This window comes from Epithele typhae, assembly GCF_022376455.1.
Source record: "Epithele typhae strain CBS 203.58 chromosome Unknown BXZ73scaffold_67, whole genome shotgun sequence".
NCBI classification, from domain to species: domain Eukaryota; kingdom Fungi; phylum Basidiomycota; class Agaricomycetes; order Polyporales; family Epitheliaceae; genus Epithele; species Epithele typhae.
The window spans coordinates 1-21,470 of NW_025954258.1; the positions used below are offsets into that span (position 1 = coordinate 1).

The 21,470-nt window shown below is 59.2% G+C and overlaps 8 protein-coding genes across 8 annotated transcripts; 4 read left to right on the forward strand and 4 right to left on the reverse strand.

The window, feature by feature from the left end:
* Positions 1-687: 687 nt before the first annotated feature.
* BXZ73DRAFT_53372 (beta-1,4-mannosyltransferase) lies at positions 688-2,505 on the forward strand (the record flags this gene model as incomplete). Its single annotated transcript, XM_048020990.1, has 7 exons — positions 688-755; positions 800-986; positions 1,055-1,203; positions 1,263-1,352; positions 1,415-1,965; positions 2,025-2,215; positions 2,308-2,505. The coding sequence occupies 7 exons, from the start codon at positions 688-690 to the stop codon at positions 2,503-2,505; spliced, it is 1,434 nt and encodes a 477-aa protein (XP_047873577.1).
* Positions 2,506-3,643: 1,138 nt separating this feature from the next.
* On the reverse strand, positions 3,644-5,357 carry BXZ73DRAFT_92370 (BAR-domain-containing protein; the record flags this gene model as incomplete). The annotated part of the gene is made up of 8 exons (XM_048026343.1): positions 3,644-3,666; positions 3,737-4,180; positions 4,233-4,399; positions 4,463-4,596; positions 4,667-4,756; positions 4,809-5,182; positions 5,236-5,276; positions 5,329-5,357. 8 exons carry the CDS (start codon positions 5,355-5,357, stop codon positions 3,644-3,646), a joined length of 1,302 nt encoding a protein of 433 aa, XP_047873578.1.
* Positions 5,358-5,628: 271 nt separating this feature from the next.
* Positions 5,629-6,648, forward strand: BXZ73DRAFT_53388 (Shwachman-Bodian-diamond syndrome protein; the record flags this gene model as incomplete). Its single annotated transcript, XM_048020994.1, has 5 exons — positions 5,629-5,660; positions 5,714-5,765; positions 5,818-5,991; positions 6,103-6,483; positions 6,535-6,648. The coding sequence occupies 5 exons, from the start codon at positions 5,629-5,631 to the stop codon at positions 6,646-6,648; spliced, it is 753 nt and encodes a 250-aa protein (XP_047873579.1).
* A 1,626-nt stretch (positions 6,649-8,274) lies between these two features.
* BXZ73DRAFT_29761 (WD40-repeat-containing domain protein) lies at positions 8,275-9,021 on the reverse strand (the record flags this gene model as incomplete). Its single annotated transcript, XM_048017783.1, has 3 exons — positions 8,275-8,537; positions 8,699-8,715; positions 8,888-9,021. Coding segments are annotated over 3 exons (414 nt in total), but the record flags the coding sequence as incomplete, so codon positions are not given.
* Positions 9,022-11,207: 2,186 nt separating this feature from the next.
* Positions 11,208-12,946, forward strand: BXZ73DRAFT_80819 (uncharacterized protein; the record flags this gene model as incomplete). The annotated part of the gene is made up of 6 exons (XM_048023351.1): positions 11,208-11,375; positions 11,587-11,803; positions 12,013-12,119; positions 12,373-12,505; positions 12,548-12,627; positions 12,677-12,946. The coding sequence occupies 6 exons, from the start codon at positions 11,208-11,210 to the stop codon at positions 12,944-12,946; spliced, it is 975 nt and encodes a 324-aa protein (XP_047873581.1).
* Positions 12,947-15,236: 2,290 nt separating this feature from the next.
* On the forward strand, positions 15,237-15,736 carry BXZ73DRAFT_105528 (uncharacterized protein; the record flags this gene model as incomplete). Its single annotated transcript, XM_048016289.1, has 3 exons — positions 15,237-15,494; positions 15,552-15,581; positions 15,641-15,736. The coding sequence occupies 3 exons, from the start codon at positions 15,237-15,239 to the stop codon at positions 15,734-15,736; spliced, it is 384 nt and encodes a 127-aa protein (XP_047873582.1).
* Positions 15,737-15,787: 51 nt separating this feature from the next.
* Positions 15,788-17,792, reverse strand: BXZ73DRAFT_53374 (HET-domain-containing protein; the record flags this gene model as incomplete). The annotated part of the gene is made up of 2 exons (XM_048020991.1): positions 15,788-17,415; positions 17,465-17,792. Coding segments are annotated over 2 exons (1,956 nt in total), but the record flags the coding sequence as incomplete, so codon positions are not given.
* Positions 17,793-20,486: 2,694 nt separating this feature from the next.
* BXZ73DRAFT_53362 (WD40-repeat-containing domain protein) lies at positions 20,487-21,242 on the reverse strand (the record flags this gene model as incomplete). Its single annotated transcript, XM_048020987.1, has 1 exon — positions 20,487-21,242. The coding sequence occupies one exon, from the start codon at positions 21,240-21,242 to the stop codon at positions 20,487-20,489; it is 756 nt and encodes a 251-aa protein (XP_047873584.1).
* Between the last annotated feature and the right edge of the window lie 228 nt (positions 21,243-21,470).

Consider the following 21,470-nt stretch of genomic DNA (forward strand, 5'->3'; position numbering starts at 1 on the left):
GCGGAGCGGGTGTCCGTGAACTCCGCGGTCCCGTCGCCCATCACCTCGACCCGGGGATGAACTTGAGCGAGTCTTCGTTCGGCGTGGTCTCGGTTTGGATGAACATCGTGCGAGCTGGCGAGATGAGCTGCTGCAAGGATAAATGCGAGAGACTGACGCACCGTTTTGTATCCGCTTCGCACCCAGACCCAAATGCCCGGACCTCCTTGGTGCCGCGGTCGCGAAGGTCGTACCATGCTGGATGGCCACGAATGACGGGGACGCAGAGAAATGTCTTGCGGAAGTTGCGCTTGCAGGGCGCGGTCAGCCGTTGGTGGACGTGCGCTTCGCAGAGCGTGCCAGCGCGCGTAACGAAGACGACGCGACGGACGATGAGGAGAGCATGATGGCAGAAACCAAGAAGAGGAATTCGCAAAGTCGAGTCCGCATGTCTTACTCAGGACGGGCGCTCTGACGTGACATCATTTCCAAGTGCGCGGCCAATCATCGCACGTCGTGCTGCTGGAGGTGCCAGCTTGTCCTCTCCTCCACCATGGCCACTGCGGTGAGCAGTGCGTCGCCTCTCGTCTTCTCTTTTGCTGGCTGGCTTCTCGTACGCCTCTGGTCTTGGTATGCCGCACCCAAGCCTCGTCCAGCCTTGCGTTCTGTCGCATTGTGGTCCTCGGAGACATAGGACGAAGTCCCCGTATGATGTACCACGCCGAAAGCTTTGCTACAAACGAGTTTCTTACATATATCGTTGGATATGGGGGTGAGTGGCAACCACAATCCACAAGACACTGACTAAGACCCCTGCCAGGCTCGACACCTATCCCTTCCTGCTCTCGTTGCCTCGCGTCAAAATACTCTATCTTGCGGAACCCCCTTCCCTGCTACGAAAGCTACCTTTCATTCTCGGAGGCCCTCTCAAAGTGCTACGCCAAGTGATCGACATCCTGTACATCCTGCTTGTGCGCATCCCTCCACCGGAGTATATTCTCGTACAGGTACGCACTCCTCCCTCAGGCGATCTTCCCCTCAATCTCACCGCGATCTCCGTACCCTCGAAAGTCAGAACCCACCTAGCATCCCCACTCTAGCTCTTGTATGGCTTGTTGCGCGGGTGCGCGGTAGCAAGGTCATCATCGACTGGCACAATCTCGGCTACAGCATCCTTGCGTTGAAGCTTGGGGATGAGCATCCACTGGTCAAGATCGCGAAGTGGTGAGTGAATGCTCTCGAGTCTTTCAACTGCGCATACAGCCACCTGACGTTGCTCCTAGGTTCGAGTCCTACTTCGGTCGGTCGGCATATGCTCACTTATTCGTGACAAACGCCATGCGCGAGTATCTCGTTAGGGAATGGGACTTGCAGTACGTCTCCCTTCCCGCCCTCGGCCCTTCCCCCCATTCATTATCTCTCCCCGTGCCCCCAGAGGCCACAAGGTCGTGCTCCACGACCGCCCTCCCACCCGCTTCCACCGCGCGACCTCCACCGAGACCCACGAGCTCTTCCAACGCCTGCTCCCGTCCCTCTCCGGCGCGTCCGCGCCCTCCCTTGCCACCTTCCTCCCAAAATCCGACCCCCCGTTCTCCACACCCTTCACCCACATATCCACCTACTGGGACCCCGTGGCCATGGACGTCGGCGCCTTCACCGACCATACGAAAGCGCCCCGGCCGCGCCCCGACCGCCCCGCGCTCGTCGTGAGCAGCACCTCCTGGACGCCCGACGAAGACTTCGGGATGCTCCTCGCCGCGCTCGCCGCCTACGAGCACCGCGCGCGCGAGCTAGAAACCGCCAGCGAGGACGAGCGCCTCCCGAAGGTCCTCGCGGCCGTCACCGGGAAGGGGCCCCTGCGCGCGCAGCACATGGCGGACATCGACCGGCTGCAGACTGGGGCGGATGGCGGTGAGGCGGGTCCGTGGCGGTTCGTGCGCTGCATCAGCCTCTGGCTCGAGGCGGACGACTACCCGCTGCTCCTCGGTGCGTTCCCATCCCACGATAACCTTCCTTCCTGTCTGCTGATGCGACGACATCGACAGGCTCGGCGGACCTCGGCGTCTCGCTGCACGCGAGCTCCTCCGCGCTCGACCTCCCGATGAAGGTCGTCGACATGTTCGGCTGCGGGCTGCCCGTGTGTGCGCTCGGCTTCGCGTGCCTCGGCGAGCTCGTCCGCGACGGCGTGAACGGGCTCGTCTTCGACGACGCCGCGCAGCTTGCGTCCCAGCTTGAGGTGCGTCTGCGTCTGCGCCCCCTTCTCCCCCTCCTTTCCCTTCTTTTCCCCGTTGACGGCGACGGCGACTGACGTGCTGCACTCTCGCACAGACGCTCCTCCGCGGGTTCCCGCACCCTCCGGCGCTCGAGGCTCTGCGCGACGCGTTCGGGGCGCGCGCGGGGCCGGGGGCGACGGGTGGGCGGGCGCACCGGTGGGAGTGGGGGACGTGGACGGAGAACTGGGACCAAACGATGCGGCCGCTGCTGCTGCACGACGTGTCGGCGAGCGACGGGGCGGACGAGAGGTGAGGAGTAAGGGCATGGACTGTGGGTCGCGTCTGTTGAATGTACGGTACCAATCAGTATTTCCCAAAATGTCTGAAAACCTCTGGAGAGGGTTGAGACGCTTTGAGACGTTCAGAATCTTTCTCGCCTTGGACGTCGTGTGAGATGTCGTGAGAGATCTCAGATGGACCAGAAAAATCTTCAGTTTAAGATAGGGAAGTTTCTTAGGACTGAATCCAGGACTCGCGCGCAGTTGACACAGCGAAGAGGGAGTGAGAAAAATAGCTGGATTTCTGTGATTACTACAAATGCATGTGTAGACTTTGATAGTAGAAGGGCTGCCTAGGGCAGACTACGTGTTGCCCGTGGCCAGAGGGTTAGAGAGTCGGAGAGACTCATGAGCACGCGTGCGCAACCTATCCGTGCGTGCCGGAACCATGCGCATATGCATGCATATGTATGGCTGTGGTTGTACTTAGGAGCCCTTACCCTCGCGTGCGTACCCAAATACGAGTGATGGCGGCAACACGTAGCACTACTCGTCCATCAGCGAGTACGTGCCCCCACCGCAGTTGGTCCCGCCCATGGAGGTGGAGCATTTAGGGCGTCGTGGGCGACTCGCGCGCGTCTTGCGGGGGTGACAACGAAAAGTGGTGCGAGCCCTTGGGCCCGGCATGCTCCATGTTCCGGATGAGCGCGGTGATGGCGCTATGGGAAGCCTCGTCGAGAACGCGATGCACCGGGTGTCGGCAGCTAGGATAGATGATGTTAGAACGCGGTGGAGAACGTGGTGGAGGATGTTAAAATGGCACTCACTCACTCACTCACTCACTATTAGCAGCGTCCTCGAAAGGCGTCCTGGGATGTGTATCGTCTCTGCTGACAAGTGGGTGGGTCGTCGGCGTGTGCGGCGTGGGACGGATCCCGCTGTATGAGCGGTCGGGGAGTTGGAAGCTGGAGACCGAATATTTATGGGATGCGGAGCGGTATATGCAGCATGTATGAGGTGCTCTCCTATGTATTCCCAGTGGAAACGCCTACAGTCGTCTCTCTCCCCACGTCCTGCCATCCAGTGTGTGCCCGAATCATACAAGCATCCCAATTGATCTTCTTCCGCGCGCTCTGCCCTTCGCATCCTCCCATACCTCCTTCCAAACCCTCTTCACGTGTCCTGAACGTAGTTCCCTGCGCGCACCGCATTAGCCTTGCCCAAACCGCCGCTGGAGCCAGAATTTTAAAAAACCCCGCTGCGCACCTGGGAACACGCCCTGCCGCCCGTGCAGCTTCCCTGTCCACCAATCCTCCGTGCTCTCCGTCCGCTCCACGACCTCGATCCGGTCTCCGGCACGGAAGTCGAGGTCGCCGTCCGCCTGCGCCGCGAAGTCGTACAGCGCGACGACGTACTGTACCGCCGGCGCCGCCTTCGGCTTTGGCTTCAGCGGCGGAGGTGGCGGCGGGGCTTTCTTCGCCACAGCGGCAGCGCCGAAGCTCGAACCAGAGGGAGATGGTGAGTACGGCGGCGGCGCGGCGGACGGGGTGAGCGTGGGCGAGGGCGGCGGGAGGGCCTTCTTGAAGCTGGACGGTGAGCGCGAGGCGGCGGAGGCGGTCGACGCGGTCGAGGTTGCGCGGCCGAGGGTGGAGCCGCTGGGGCTGAGCGTGCTGTTGCCGGAGGCGGAGCGGTTCGCTTGGACCATCCGTGCTGCGGAGTGCGTGAGTGAGGGGCGTGTGCGGGGAGAGGACGGGGGACGGACATGTGGAGAGGATGCGGGACGTGATATTGAGGGCCTCGACGCGTTCGAGGGCGTCGGAGCGGCGGCCTTCGTAGTCGCTCGCGATCTGCGCAGCGGGGATGGAGACGTCGTATTTGCCCTCTGCGAACCCGTTGAGCTTGTCGAGGAGGAGGTAAAAGATGTTCAGCCTGCAGCAACGGGGAGCGCGTGAGGGAAGATATCGCGGGAGCAGAAGAACGTTCGGGACGCACTGCATGTAGTAGAACGAGTGGAAGAGGGGATCGATGAACTGGGCGGCTTGAATGAGGAATCGGGGAAGCTCGTTCTTCATCGCGGTGTTGATAAAATCGTACTCGTTCGACGCGATCTCAAAGTCTTGCTCCAGCTGAGAACGAGAGCGCGCGCGCGGAGTTGGGAGGAGAGGCCATAAAATGAGGCAAGAGTACGGCACACACCTTGAACAAGTTCTTCTCATCGCTGAGTGACTTGTCCTTCTTGTCCCTCAGTTTCGAGAGCGAGTTGTTATGACGGTCGAAGTCGACAAGCTGGATAGGGTTGTCGGTATGGACGTGGAGCTGTAATCGCAGAACTGCGCACCTTGTGCTGTCGCTTAGTGATGCTCTTCCGGATGGCCTTCAGGATGCCCTGGAACTCCTTGATCGGGCCAACGACCCTGGACTCTATAAGCTCCAGCTCAGGGACGACCGAGGACTTGAGGTCCTCCATGACTGCGGCATAACTGTCGACATGGGCAATGGTGGGCTCCGCTTCCGGGTGCCTTGATTCCAGTCCGTACTCGCCCCCGAGTGGATGGAAGATGGTGGCCCAGTGGGTGCCAAAGTCGACGGCGTTGGTGAACAGGTTCGCGACGGCCTCGGAGTAGCCCTTGCTGTCCTTGAGGAGCTTCTCGGTCGCCTTCTCGATGGACTCGAAGCGGTTTGCATAGTCGTCGAATTCGGGGTCGCTAGACTCTGCGCAGCGACAATCAGACCGGTATAGACATAAAACCGCACAGGGGGCGCACTCTTGGACATGCCGATCTTGGAAGTGAGCATGTGCGGTGTCCTAGGATGCGCTCCATCGGTGCTCGGGGATGAGAGGATGGTGAAGGGCGTACCGCGAGAAGGCCTTGCCGATGCCCTTCATGTTGGCCGAATATCGCTCAACGGAGGCCGTACAGAGGCGTTGATGTGGTTGGGGGACGAGGCGGCGAGGCGGCGAGGTGTGAGGAGGGAACGGGTGGAAAGAGGCGGCGAGACTCGGTATGCAGCCGCTTGGCACGCAAATGGCGGAGATAATCATCACGTGATCTGAATGAGTCGCGGCCCCGCTCTCGGAGCGAGCCTCGGAGCGCTATGACTGATACCATTCTCCTCTTCCGTTCTACACACACCTCCTTCGACCCCCACACGCCACCATGCCTATCAACCAACCGTCGAATCAGATCAGGTGAGGCTCACACTTTCAAAGCTGGCTGCGAACTAACACCGCCATACACACAGACTCACGAATGTCTCGATCGTTCGCCTGAAGAAAGGAGGCAAACGCTTCGAGGTACTGCGCAAAGCTCTGCAACGTCCTCCGTGCCGTGCTCATCCGTCTGCAGATCGCATGCTACAAGAACAAGGTGCAGGAATGGCGGAACGGCGTCGAGTCCGACATCGATGACGTTCTGCAAATCGCCAACGTCTTCGTCAATGTCTCTAAAGGCGAGCTCGCCAAGCACCAAGACCTGAAAAAGGCCTTCGGCACTGATGATCAAACCACCGTCGTAAAAGAGGTGAGTTCAGCTTCTCCGTCTGCGCGCGCGCTCTCCCCCTCCCTCTCCTACTGTTCCGCACGACACTCTTCTGCCACTCCCGCAGTCATGTCCTGACATGCTCGCGTGTAGATCCTTCAAAAGGGCGAGCTCCAAGTCGGCGAGAAGGAGCGCGAGCACGACCTCTCCTCCGTCCGCCGCGAGATTGCGACGCTCGTCGCCGAGAAGTGCGTCGACCCCGCGACCCAGCGTCCGTACCCGGTCGGCGTGATCGACAAGGCGATGACCGAGGCCGGCTTCTCCGTCCGCCCGGGCAAGAACGCGAAGGCGCAGGTGGCGGAGTGCATCAAGCTGCTCCAGACCGACTCGAAGCTTCCCATCCAGCGCGCGCGCATGCGTGTGCGCGTCACCGTCCCCGTCGCAGATGCGGACGAGGCCAAGGTGCGGACTAAAGTGCGGGAGAGCGCGGAGGCGGTGGAGAAGGACGAGCTTGGCGCGGATGAGTGGGAAGCGGTGAGTGCTGCTCTACATGCGTGAAAAGCTCGACTTACTCAGAGCTCCTAGGTGATGCTCATCGACCCGGGCCAGTTCCGCGTCCTGAACGAATTGCTGCAGAAGGAGTGCAAGGGACGCGGCCGCCTAGAAACGATGTCGTTCGCTGCGACTGCCGGGAGTTGAGTGATTATATGCGTGGCGTATACCATCCATCTCTCCTACCTGTATCGATACTGGCATTCCTCTTGGTTGTACGCTTCTTGAGACACTGTATCCACTTCCGCAGCCCTAGAGCTGCCCATCGCCCAGCCTGCGTATTCGCACCAGGTGTCATCGCCATTGTATGAGCTCGTGTAAGAGCATTCGGAGTGGCTTCCGTTGAGTAAGTAGTTGTTCGTCACATAGCCGGACCAGGCTCCGCGGGGTGGCGCTTGCGCGCCAGCCTCCTTGTCTTGAACCAACTCGTTCACCATGCACTTGCTGCTCACCTATACCCACTCCCTGGTCGCCACCTCTGGCCGCGAAAATCCTCCTTCTTGTCTTACAAGACGATGGCCGAAAGAGCATTCACCCTCGCCTCACGCGCCTCGCGCTCGGCCCAGGCGTAGACCAACCCCCCGCGCGATGCCCTCGCTAGGTTCCACCCGGAGCACCCCTTCGTAATCTCCGGCGGCGACCGCAACAAACCACAGGCGATATACATCATCTGCGAATAGGAGCTCCGGACGAAGGAGGGCGACTTTTCAATTTCACGACCCCGTACCGACAAGTGAGTACTTGAGTTCTGACTATGAGCCCTGTCGTCGATCGCTCATTCTTCTCCGACTTCCTGCGGACGACCAGGGACCAGGATATCCGTGCGACACGTCGACCTGTGTCGCGCTCTACCTTGGCCCGATGCTTGCATTCTGGAGCTTGCCGGACCTCTAGCAGCTAATACTACCACAGCGTGCCAGTGGAAGACGCGGCGGTTCTTCTCTGTTTCCGTCCGCATAAGGCCGCGTACAACTCACCGGGCGGAAACTCAGATTCGTCAGTCAGCGCCCTTCACTTCTAGACTCTCCCCCGACTGACACCACCGGCTTCAAACACACTCGCGCAGCCGCCGATCTTGAATCGAAGCTCTGCAACATGGCCCGGCGCAGCGTCGTCGATGTCGTCGGCACGAACTATCCCCATCGGTGCTCCAAGAAGATTCCATCCCCCGTGGTCTCCTCGAGTCCATTGTGAGTCGTGACTCGTCTGTGATCGATGAGACGTCGCCAGAATGTCTGATTGAGGCATCTCGATCTCGTTCTGCCAGAAAAGCCGGCACCCATCGCCCCAACGGTCCACACACACGCACCGGCGACCGCAGCCTCTCCGCGTATGGATGTCAACTCAATCGCCCCTGTCGCGCGTATTGCAGGGGGCCCACCATGGCCGCCGCTGGATCCATGGTCGCCATGCCGGTGCTTGCGTCCAGAGACGATCAGTGTTCCGCTGATCAGGCGAGTACCATTTACGCTCTCAATGCATAACACCCCTCGTGCTTACGCTACCTGTATATTCGTGGCTACAGGAGACAAGTCCCTTCAACGAGATCGACGCATCTTCCAAGAAGGATAGGTTAACATAGACAAGAGGCCCGGGACGAATCGTCTTATCGTGCGCGAAAGGAGGGCGAGAGGATATCGTACAGTACAGGGAGTAAGCGACGTAATCGTACATCTTCCACTGAAGCTTGTCATGGGAGGCAATGTCCATTCAGATAGATCTCGTGCACGGACGTCCGTCGCGGGCATCGATCTCGCACAGATGCACGAAGCTGAGTGTACCGTTTTTCCTCCCCAGCACCAACGCCTCTCCGTCGCCGGTGAAAGCCAGATGACTTGGAGACCCCTCGGGGAAGAAGTGGTGCCCCACGCACGCCCCATCACGCGCCCTCCATATCCGGACGCTCCCGTCCATCGACGAGGAAGCGATGAGATTCCCGCAGGGTGACCATTGTGCGGTGTGGACGTAATCACGGTGGCCTGTGAGGGTATGAATACAGATGCCGGTGCGAGGGTCTGATACGATGAGTGACTTGACTCTCGTTTGGAAGAGGACGAATGGATGTATACGCCAACAAACGTACGTCGCATTTGGGGATAGGTGTCCTTGGATGACCTTGAGATCACTGCAGTGAAGTAACCACTCCGATGGCCATTTTAGGTGCACGGTTTTCAAGAGGCGTCCCTCCCGTATGGACCAAAACTTGCAGACAGGCTTGAAGGACCCGGTGAGAATGACTTCATCGACTTCTCCCGGTCTGGTGACACGGCCTGGAGAAGATATGCGGGAGCATATCCATGGCTCACCTGCCGGCATCACACCGCAGAGAGTGAGACTGTCACCTATCTCCCAAACACATTTCTCTGGTGTGCGTCCGTAAGTGAACAACCATCGCCCGTCCGGAGAGAGTTCCAGTTTGTGGACCCGAGAATCTCGGAAGTGGCTTCTGAAGTGGCAAGTAGTGTTTGTTGCTATGTCCCAGACAATGATATAACCGCCGCCGTGACCGGAGACGATGCGCTTGCCGTCGGGTAGCCATATCAAGGAGTCAGAGGAGGAGGTGGTTGGGGTTTTCCCTATATGACTATATAGGTTGACAGTGAACCGGCTGCGCCGGGCTTCTATTTTGAGTTCTGTGCAATCTTCGTAGATTTGCGGATTTCCCCGCTCGCCGAACACTCGAAGGGTCCTCAGAGTAGTGCGATCCCCATCAGATTTGTTGCTTTCTACAGTTGCGATCCGCGTGCCTTCCGGTGAAAGTGATACCAAGCGTGCGGTTTGGTAAATGCTCTCGGTAGACGTGAAGTTGAAGGGTCGGATCGCGCGGATAATGTTGGAGGTGCGCGAATCCCACATAGAGACTTGAGCTTCGTTGTCTACGGTCACCACAACGCGTCCCGGTCCGGGTGATGTGAGGAGGTGAAGGGTTCTTGCTTGGGGATTTGCGTCTGCGGATGAGTAATAAATGTCAGTTGTGAATACGAATCCTCAGCTGATATCAGCCAAACCTTGAATCCCGACCGATGTTGAGAACCTGGCACTGCGATACTTTAGAGTGGGGAGCATTTCGCACATGATCGACCTTATGTTCTCGGTGTCATGGATTTGGAGGCTGCGAGCCGTGATTGTGATTTGCACATCTATGGACGACACTTCCTGCGTTTGCGTACTATCTGGTTGGAGTGTGCGCGCATGGCTCGGTGTAGTCTGCCTACGTTGTTTGTGATAAATAAAAAGTATAACGGGTACCATAGGTACAACACACTGTTTCATGAATGCATCGTAGTCACATATGAGGATATTGATGAAGCGCAACTGGGCTGCGGACATTGCCCCTTCGAGTATTTCATCCAGTTCACCAGCAGATACTCCGGCTTCGGCCTTCAGATCCAGCTTCTGGAGACATGGCAGAGTGCTCCAGATATCACTCGTGATCGATACTTGTGTATTCAGTCTGATGAACTTCGAAGTGACGGATAACTGTTTGTTCTCACCTTTGGGGTATTCCTTGATTTTGAGTTCCAGCCACTTGACTCTCGAACCATAATACAGAAGAGCTCCCCTCATCGATGGGCCATAATCCCCATGCATCTATTTAAGAGAATGGGAACAATCAGTCAAACAGGGCTACAGTGGTGAATCACCAGGTGCATCTGTTGCCATAGCCTATCGGCAGGTGCAGATGCACCTGATGATCCGGCCGGCCCGGTTGCATTCCCGCAGCGTGCTCACGCAGCCGCCGGCCACACAGGCGCGACACTGCCCCGAGACGTCCGGACACCGGCGCCTCGGGCCCTGCCACCTGAGCTCACCGTCTCCGACAGTGAGCTCACCTCCCTCTTTGTTTACACCACAGTTTGTATATGATTGGTGATCAAAATATATTTATCAGTAAACTACCATACAGTTGGGCTAGCAACTAATACCACGCCCCGCGACAACGTGGAGGTGGAGGCGGAGATGGGTGCGGGCGGGTGACACAGGTGGATGAGAGTAACACGGGCGCGAAGGCGGTGGATGGGCGTGGGGGACGTGAGCGAGGCGAGCGCAGACGACGCAGCAAGGCGGGCGAAGAGGAGGCGGGCGCGGAGTAGAGCGACACGGCAACGCGAGTGCAGGCCAGGCGCAGATGGGCGACTCGGGTGGAGGGCAGCGCGGGGAAGAGCGAGGCGGGCGGAGGAGCGCGGTTTGGAGGAGGGTGGCGTGGGCGGGTGGCGTGGGCGTGGTGGAAGCAGGCGGGTGTGGGGGACGCGGGTGAGGCGCAGGCGGACGACGAGAAGGGCGAGGACGTGGCGCGGAAGAGGGCAACGTGGCGATGGGCGATGGGCGACGAGCAACGCAGAAGAGGAGGGCGAGGGCGTGGGCAAGATGAGGGCGGACGGAGAGGGCGACGTGGGGGCGAGCGATGCAAAGGCGGGCGACGCGAGGGCTTGCGAGAGGACACGGAAGGCCAGAACGAGGCAGAGGTAGTGGTGCGTGACGGCAGCGGAGGAGGGCGACACGCGCGGAGGCCGCGTGGAAGGCCCGGATGAGGCAGAAAAGGCGGAGGGCGACGCAGGCAGAGGAGGGCGAGGCGAGGAGAAGGCGCGGAGGAGGGCGACGCACGTAGAGGCAGGCGATGCGGGTGGAGGCCACGTGAGGCCGGGACGAGGCGAAGGAGGGCGAGGGCGAGGCGCGCAGATGTGGGTGACGGGGAGGAAGGCGACATGGAGGTGAGGGAGACGGAGGAAGGCAGCGGGGAGGCGCAGAGACGGGCGTGCGGGCGGAAGAGGGAGTGTGGGCGTGCGGGCGTACAGGCGCAGGCGGACAGCGTGGAGGCGGGCAACGCGGATGCGGGCAACGCGGGGGAGGCGCAAGCAGGCAAGGCGCATGAGGTGCGCGACGCGGGTGGAGGGCAGCGCGGAGAAGAGCGAGGCGGGCGGAGGAGGAGGCGGGCGACGTGCGCGGAGGAGGCAGGCGACGCAGAGAAGGGCAGCTCGGAGGAGCGCGGTGTGGAAGAGCGCGGTGACGCGGGCGGAGGAGGGCGATGCGGAGGGCCGAAAGGAGGAGGAGGACGTCCATGCGGACGTCCTCGGCCTGTTGTAGTTGTTGACAAAGCGGCAGGTGGGCGTTGGGAATGGGGAGGGCGGAGTGGAGGACTCACCAAAGCAGGGCCACGGTACATCGTCGTGGCCCCCCGATTCCAATCTCCATGCTGAGGACGTCTGGATGGACGTCCTCGTGCGTCTTGACGTTGTGAGGGCGGCAAGCAGGGTAAAGGGCGGGATTGAGGTCGAGGTCGAGGTCAGCCTGAGGAAGGAAGGTCGGTGTCACCTGGTGACACCGTAGTCCAATAGCAGACGACAGTCGACCATATGGTCGCTATCGTCTGCCTGGACAGAGCGTGGAGGATGGGGGCAGTGAGGGTGGAGGAGGAGGAGGAGGAGGAGGAGGAGGAGGAGGAGGAGAGCGAGGACGGCGAAGGACGCGTGGCATGCATCACAGCCACACATTGATGCGCGCCACGCCCAGCGAGGGGCGTCTACACGGGCGCGCATCACGGATCAACGGGTGCATCTGTAGCTGCCGATAGGCTATGGCAACAGGTGCTCCTAGCGATTCACTGCTGCTCAACAGGGGTACGAACAGCAATTGGTAACCCACTGATAACTTTGGCACAGAGATGCGAGGCGAAATATTGTTGAAGAACCCCGAATCGTAGGTCACTTTCCCTAGATCCAGCGTGTCGAGGGTCGAGAACATCGGCAGTACAACATGGAGGTCTTTTGAGGATTCGAGTACCAGATGAAGATGTCGAACGGGTCGAAGAGAAACTCTTCCAAAACTTAGTAAGAGGCTGCTAGGGGCTTTCATGAAACTGCGATCTTGTAGGTTCATCGAGAGGTGGCTCAGTCGCGAGAGCTTACAGCGGCAGGCCAGCTTCAAAAGACGATACAGATCGCCGCCGCCGAGATCTGCATTGATACCCGCGACAAGCTTGCCCTGGCCCTTCATCGGCTCCAATGTATGTTCAAGGACATCCACGTCCCGCTCCGAGCGTATGTAGACGGTTCGGTAAAGGTGTGGGAGAGCGTGGTGATACCAATCTTTGCAAACGAGTACGCAGTTGGCGAGAGCCCGTACGTGGTGTGCTTCCCCCAAGGGCATTTTGAAGTCGTCTTCGTCACCCAAGCAGTCGATCGCGAGGAATGCGATATCAGTGACCAGAGGGAACGACGACATGCCAAAGAAGACAGGCGTCGCCATGTTCCTCGCCGTCGGGGTGTGGATGATGATTGGTGTGGGGGATGATTACGGACAAGATGGCGAGAGGCGGATGTCGGAGATGATGAGACACCACGCGAGGACTTATAGTCGTGGTTACTATGAATGTAGAAGTTCGGCGCTGCCTTTGGAACCTGGCACGCCGGGAATATCAAAATTTCTGCTCGTCCGATATGTATGAGTAAACCTTACGAGAAATGTAATGTTTTTGGTAGCGTTCTGAGCCCTTCAGAATGATACAATTCGCGTGCATTGAAACTTTATGTGCCTCGACCTATTCCCGAGTCCTCAAAATGAAACATTTCTGCGGGTGCAGAATGATTTCTCACACATAGAGTTCTGGCGGCCCGGGAACTCAAAGTTTCCCGGTGTGCGAAATCATCTGCCAAATTTGACGTTTTTCTCATCATTTTGTCGGCCTCGCAACGATATATTTGGTGTGTCGTTCCGGCGGTCCTGAAATGTTATGTTTTGGATCTGAGCGCCCGCTCATCGCCCACTTGTCGCCCGCGCGTCGCCCGCTCGTCGCCCGCAGGCCGTCCACCTCCCTTATTTCCTTGTGCCCTGCTTATTGCGCGCAACGATGAGTGGGCGACGAGCGGGCGACGCGCGGGCGATGAGCGGGCGCTCAGATCCAAAACATAACATTTCAGGACCGCCGGAACGACACACCAAATATATCGTTGCGAGGCCGACAAAATGATGAGAAAAACGTCAAATTTGGCAGATGATTTCGCACACCGGGAAACTTTGAGTTCCCGGGCCGCCAGAACTCTATGTGTGAGAAATCATTCTGCACCCGCAGAAATGTTTCATTTTGAGGACTCGGGAATAGGTCGAGGCACATAAAGTTTCAATGCACGCGAATTGTATCATTCTGAAGGGCTCAGAACGCTACCAAAAACATTACATTTCTCGTAAGGTTTACTCATACATATCGGACGAGCAGAAATTTTGATATTCCTGGCGTGTGGGCCGGAGGATTCCAGACGGAGGCGAAAGCGCAGACGGAGTTGAAGATCTCGGATACGCTGTTGCTTGGTCCTATTTGTGTTGTGGCTGACGCGGGTCGCCGCGAATAATCGGACTCGGGAGCCTCAGCTCGTCGACAACGCCATCTCCTCCTCCACACCAGTTTCTCTCTACCCCCGGACGCTTCTATCCTTGCATATATACAGGGCCGGGCATCCTCTACCTCTTCCAACGGAAGCTTCTTCACTCTGGCTCTTCTTCCGATCCGTGGTTGTTGTAAACGCCAGCGATACAAGGCGTCTAGGGGGTATCGACATGAAGAGGATTTGGCCCATGGTATCCTGGTGCGTCATAGTCTTCCATCTATGGACCGCAATTCAGCAGACTCAGACCCACCCAGATGTTCCGCTTGGCATTGGCTTAGCGGTCCCGGTGGGATCCTACTTCGGCCTTCCTCCAATGCACCATACCTCAAGTCGGTGTCGGCCACTCCTTTCTGCACTGGCGGCTGAGACTGCTTTAATTAGCACGGAAAGCTGGACTCTGGAGGCGATCGAAGAGTAGGAGGGTGAAATCATTGGACAATGCATTCAACTAGTACGTTCAGTCTGTGTCTTCGTCTTGTGTGAGTAGATGCTAAGGTGCGAGTAGACCTTCGCCGCGGTAGTGAGTTTAGGCAATCGCGCGAAGCCACCCCGTCGATGGTCAATCGAAGTCCCCTTTTCCGGGAACCAACAACTGTCAACTTCCCCCGCTGCGACGCCTATGCACTTCCTTAGGAGATCCTTCTACCTCGGTCTCTCCAATGTCTACACACCTTCCCGCCGCCGCCGCTCACACTCTTGGACTTTCCCGTCGCTTCCACTGCCTCATGGGGCGCGACACCGCGGCGCGCAGAATGGGATCATCAATACTCTCCTTTCGGCGGGCAAGGTGCACATACTGAGAAACGACCATCTCCCATTCCTATATACGACAATCTGCCCCGACATGGCGCCGTGTAACGCAGCCACCTGTGCGTCATCCGTACTCCCACCTTTTTACGTTCACTCACGCGCGTGCACTCGTTCATATAGACATGCATGGTGAAGGCTGGACACCTCTAACTGTCTCGGCACCCCCGCACTGTTCGGAAACGTGGGCATGTGCGACCTCGCGACTCCACCTTTCCTCCACGCCGTTTCCGAGAGGGCTGTCGACGTCGAAATGCCGCTGCCCGCGCGCTCTGCCTTGCGTTCTCGCACTGGCGGAGCGGGTCGGCGCGCTCGCCGGAGCGGGCGTGCCCGCGAACGCCAGAGGTTGGGGGTACGCGCGCCGCCGGTGAAGGTTTTGATGGTGGAGAGGCGAAGCAGATCTTGGAGGATCTCGTGGCGGACACGGTGGGTCAGCTGGTGGACGGTGAGTGTTCCAGAGACCATCTCGGTGTACGAAGAGAAATGTACGTTCGATGGCGAAATCAACGCGTACTACCCCTTTTCTGTTGGGTCGAGCCCTCCGCAATGAAGGTGTTCCGAGACGCACGATCTCGGCTTGTACAACTCGCGGGCTACAAGCATCTCCGCCCAGGCGTCGTCGCCATCCTCGTCCGCTGCTACAAGGACTTGCCGACCGCGCTCCCCGCAGGGTGCATCGCCGCCGGGATGCTCGAGCGCGAGCACGCGCCGACTACTTTATCGTTGAGCACGATACAAGACCCCCGTAGGGCCGCCCGACGGGAGCGTCGTAGGGATAGCAGGGTGCGCCGCGTCAAGGATCTCGTGCGTCTCCTCCACCCTCTCTTCACGCACTCTCGCTGACAGTCCCCGCCCTCCTAGTCTTTCTCTTTGTCCTTAGCGCGGAAACCTGTACGTCCCCCACGCCCCTCCCATTTCCTCGCTCCTTAGGCTATGACGCGCCGGCGCAGCGGCACGCATGGCCCGACGTCCCGCGACCCCCGATCGCCATCGCCAAAGCCGTGTTCGCCCAGGACGTTCTTCCGGAAAGCTTGCAGCGCATATGATTCTAATTTTCAAGACGATCTCCAAGTACCTTCGATACAACTGGTCTACTGCTACACAATCATGACGTCTACAGGCAAAACCTTTCGCAACCAGTGCAGGGGACCAGCGTTCGCGGAGACTTGGAAGAATCCAATTCGGCGGTATACCTGCATTTCCTGAGACGTCACCACGATGCCACCGACGATGTTTGGATCCCAATGGATCGGAACCGCCCACAGCTCGCGCACGCCTGCGTCGTCGTCGCTGTCGAGGTAGACGAACCCGAACCGCTCGAGCCCGTCGTCATCGTCATCTTCGCGTTCGTCGACAGCCACTTCCCGGCAGATGTACCGTCGGTCCTCTTCATCCCACACGCACGGGACGAGCGGTGCGCGGAGAACGAGCGTCGCCGCCAAGACCTCGCCGAACGGGAGCTCCGCATGCGCCAGCACCACCTCGCAGCGAACTACCTCCGCGACGCCTCCTCCTTTGCTCTCGAAAGATCCTGCGGTGACGGCGCGGGCCCCTGCCATCACCTGCCCGTCGACTGCCGCCCAGGACCACGACGGAGCGCGGTACGCTTTCTGGCGCGTCGGGGCCGGGGAGCCCTCGCGCCGGTTCCAGAGGAGGTCCGCGAGCAGGCTCTCGCGCCAGAGGCCGGCGAGGTACTCGGTGCGGAACGCGCGCTGGAACTCCTCCGCGACCCCGCTGAGCGCGACGAGCTTGTCGCTCGAGACGGTGATCGCGCGCGCCGAGTAGTCGCGGAGCGCCTCCTGCCAGGCCGCGCGCAGCGCCGCGCGTTCCTCGGGGCCGATTTGCGGGGGCGCGGGCTGGAGGAGCGCGGCGGGGAGGCGCGGCGGGCGGTCGGACTGGTCGTGGAACGCGCCCCCGACGTTCCGCACGGCGCTGTGGCAGTGGACCTGCACCGTGTGCGCGGCGAAGACGAGGGCGCGCGGGGACATGAAGTACTCTTGCATGCACCAGCCCCGCGCGCTCACCGGCTCCGCGCGGGCGTCGTACTGAGAGAGAGGATGTTCCGGCGGGTCCGGGTACGTCCAGAGAGGGGACACGACGATTTGGCCCGTGCGCGCCGGCGTGCCTTGCGGAGCCGGGCAGCGGAAGGGCAGCACGACGTCGCGAGAGAACGTGCTGAACGGGGTGGGCGGCACTGCCGGCCGCGGCGCGAGGAACCCAGCGCTGACGCGGGGCGCGTTCGCGGCGACGATGGTGACGTGGGCGTCGCGGTAGACGTTGCGCATGCGCCCGAGCTCCTGCAGCTTGTCCTCCAGGGAGTCTTGGATGATGCACAGGGTGTCGGCCCGCAGGTAACGGAGACCGAGAGCGCGTGTCACCGCCATAGCGTCGAGGATGGTCTGCGGGAGGTGGGCGGGGTCGATGAAGAGGGCATATGCGGCTTGGTTAGCTGTCACAGTACTGTGTGGCTGAGCTTCGCCCCAGACATAGCTCAGTGCAGTGTATGTGCCGCGGGTACCGGCCGTGGTGACGAGGCGTGGAGCTCCAGGATCGGCGCAATCAACTAGTCGGGTGGGCATGAGCGACGGCGGGTCTGGTTGTGGGAGGCAGTTCTTGTGAGAGCTGATGCAGTCTTCCAGATACGCTTTCGCGAGGCAGAGAGAGCCACTGGAACCGACGTCCAGCAGACGTGGGCGGGCAACGATATGAAGAGCAGATGGGTCATCTGGAGGATCGTGATGAATGACGAGAAAGACGTGGCGACGCATGCTTACCTTGGTGAGTATACACGTAGCCGATAAATCGGAGAGTGTCGTTCACAAACACCGATATGTCCTGCGTCCCTTCAGGGGTCCCAGTGTTCAGAACACCCTGTGAACCCACAACGATACGCAGTGGAGTGTTTGCATGGGAGTCCGCGTCGTCTTCTTTGGTGGAATAGACGAGCTGACACCAACGACATCCGACGGCTGCACGAGCCGCCAAGTCCTCCCAAGACGTGGAATAAGCAAAACCTCCGGTTGTCGGTTTTCTCGAGTGCACCTTGACGAAAAGGCCTAGGGATGAGGCGAAAAGGCCCTCACAGCAATGTTTACAGACCGACTCCGCCAGCTCTTCTGATGTCCTGAATTTGAATGGAAATGAGTGAACATAAGACTTTAGAATCTGGATTGCATTTTACGTACCTGCTTTCATCGTCGCGCTGCCGCGAAGCCTTCGGAGGCGTGTGACAGAGGGAGCACATCGAATGCCTCAGGCAAGAAACCATGGATAAGAGACATCCCATGTCTGCTCGGCGACGGTGTCGCGGTAAGTACTGGTGAAGAGGCTCGATGCGAGATCTGGCCTGGCGTGAAAAGCACTGTTGTTGCCGCATGGTGGCCTCGTGGTCATGGCGTGGCAGTCAAACCTCAGTCACTGTACCGAGTGTTGCATGGAAGCACTTCGGACCGAACCACAACTATAGCTCGGTATAACGGACTGGTCATGGTGGATATCGTAATATGTGGACCGGAAGGCGCGCGGACAAGTCGTGGGTACGTGCACGTGTGGGGCACCGTTTTGATGGTCCAGGTGACGGGACCGTCACAAGTCACACGACATGATTTTCGGTCGTGCCATCACTGTTGATGTTTCGGAGTCCGCCCAGCTTCCCGGAGGTGCAGCAGAAAACATTCGACACCTAGGTATGTACGGCTGGGATAATAACCGTTGACTGATGCTTACACACATGTAATATCGCCAGCTTCGACGGCCTGGGATCAATACGGGCTAGTGGGAGGCCGATCTTGGGCTATCATTGGTTGCGGACACATTGAGGCGGCTGGTGGACTGCGAGTGCCGTGGAAACCGCCCCGGTGTACGATGACTCAGGGACAGTTGAAGAGGGCGCAGCAGTTCCCGACTTGAATGCTGGGATGCTCGGCGGATGCGCGTTCTTTTATCTCCATGGAGATTTTGCTTACCCATGCATAGGCCACGTACTGCACGGACTAGTAGCGACTCACCATTGGTTACGCAGAGTGTCCCCGGATGTCTTCGCAAACAACCGGGTCTTCAACTCTCGACTCAGACAAAACCACAGCGCAGCTCGCGCAATTATGAGTCTTGTCACCAACACGCACTTAACCGTCTCGTAGACCTCAGGCAAACTTCGAAGTATGACGAGACAGATCGCGTGGCGGACTTCTCGGGCTCAATGTACGTTCACAGTCGGTTTGTCTTACCGTGGTCGCTTACGTCGCACGCACAGTTCAGACGAGGGACTGGTTACTCGACACAGGCGAGAACCCGACCATGGATAACTCACGGACAGCGTTCAACCTTGGGGTGAAGACGGATCTCAATCACTTCGCGTGGTTGGAGGTTCGGGGGAACGAACACCAACTTGCGCGCTTTGTCATGCGATGACCGGGTCGGGTCAGTAGCAGGAAACGAGGAACATGCTCAAAGGTGCGCTCGTTCAAGGCTCCCCGTTGGGCGCTCGGAGTTTGACAGATGGTATACCGCCGCAGGATTCGCTTGAGAATGGTTCCCGGCGGACTCGGTCAGTCTGTGTTCGCGGTCGTCGCAGAGGCGTTCGCTCACCTCCGCTTTGCCGTCGAACACCGCGCGGCGCGCCCGTCGCAGCGGTAGCACCGAGATGATACGTCGTCGCTCCGTGCACAACGCTCGCAGCCATGGAGAACGACGCACGCGGGATTCTTCGCGTCTGACCGCGCAATGAGCTTCCACTGCCGGCACGGCGTTCTCTGCGCCGCAGAAGCTGCTCACCATTCCGGGGCTCGCAGCCATCGTCGCACAACCCAGCACTGTGTTCATGAATTGCGGCGTCCCCCACCACTAGCCCGACGCGAGTGAGCCCTCCCATGCGTTTCTTCTTCTCTTTGCTTAACTAACGACGCGTACCTCCAACAACAGATGACGGTGATGTGACGCTAACGTCGAAGGGCGCGTGAAAGAGGTGTGTGAGGGGATCGCGTGCCGTGCGCTGCGGGGAGTTGGCCGGGAGAACGGAAGGAAAGCGGAGCGCGGCGAGTGGGCGTAACACGCGCAATGAGGAGGCGTCGACACTGTAGATAAAGCGAAAAGACTGCCAGAATAAATACATAACCTAGTACGAGCTCGAGACGTAGCAATGAAGTCGGTGCGGGCTGAGCTCGGGCATACCGGCGAGGAAATGAGGTAGAATAATCGAAACGGACATCGACAGGAGGACGAGAGAGTGTACAGTAGAGGCAGAGAAGCGGCCGCGTGGTCGCGGGAGATAGCAGCGAGACACTGAGTGGGGGTGGTTGGTAGCACTAAGAACGAACAGGACTCGAGACTGGAAGATGGTATGACTGAGACAGACGCTGGCACGGGAACGGAGCGGGGCGGGGGATGCGGGGCGACGAAAGGTACGGAAAGGTCTATAGAAAACAACAGCATGCGGAGAGGTGAGTGAGGGGAGGTGGGATTGGCGGTCGGAGGTGGTGCTCGCAGCTCGAGCGGCGCGCGCGAGCAGCAGCCCGGTGGCGGCGACGCTGGACTGTCGTGGGGTGCGCGCATTGGTGCGCGTTGCGTGGGGAATTGTCGGAGACGGTGTCCGGGTGTGTTGGTGAGGTGGTGGTGCGGGCACGTTGGTGATAGAACGGTCGGTGCGGCGCACAGACCGGTGGTGGACCGGCTTTGGCTTGTTCGTGTAGGGGGTGGTTTGGTAAGAGGCGCGCCGCGCGCGGCCGCGCGGCATGCGCATCAACGGAGAGTCGCCTATCGTATCACGAATAGTCGGTACTGCGTTGACGGCGCATGTAGCTATATCAGCGCAGGATCGTGGGGGGCAACGTCCGTGGTGGGAGAGAGTCGTCTGCATGGACGCCCATCGCGAGCGTCGATCTCGCACAGGTGCAACCAGCCAATCGCACCGTTCTCCCTTCCCAAGAACAACGACTCGCCGTCGCCCGTGAATACCAGCACAGACGGCGCCCCCTCTGGAAAGAAGTGGCAGCCGATGCACACTCCGTCCCGGGCCCTCCATATGCGGATAAACCGGTCGTTTGACGAGGTAGCGATGAAATTTCCACAGCGCGACCATTCGACGGTATGGATCGAATCGCGGTGTCCTGAGCAAACATGGATCAGAGAGCCGGTGTGTGGATCCGATATGAGGAAGGCGTGGTATGGGGAGAAGTGTCGTGGAAGCCAGCAAACGTATTTCGCATGAGGAGACAAGTGTCCGCCGTCAGGGTAGAAATTGAAGTCAGGTCGAAGGAGCCATTTGGAAGGCCACTGAAAAGGTATGGATCCAAGAAAATCCCCCGATTCGAAGGACCAGAAGCTGCAAGTTGACCCGTCCAGTGAGGTCGTCGCAATTTTGTCACCTGCGGGGCTGAGGGCAAAGGAGCATATGTCGGAATGGTCTCCAAAAGCGTTCCATGGAGTCGGAGCTGATATCTTCGTGCGCAACGTTAAGGTGTTGCCTATTTCCCAAACGCATATCTCCTTTCGCCATCCGTAGCTAAGCAAGTATCGTTCGTCCGGGGAGAGGCGTAGTTCACGGACTGAACACATGGAAGAATGACCCGCGAGAATTCTGGTAGATTCTGTGTCTTGGAAGTTTTTCCAGCTCCATACGACGACCTTGCCGTATTCGTGACCGGACACGACGTGAATTCTGTCAGGAAGCCATATGGTGACGTTGACGCGGGGAAGAAGCTCCCCCTCGCCAAGGCGATGTTCGCAAACTTGCTGAGGGTTTTCCATGACAGTGAATACTTGAAAACTCTCGGTGGTCAGACC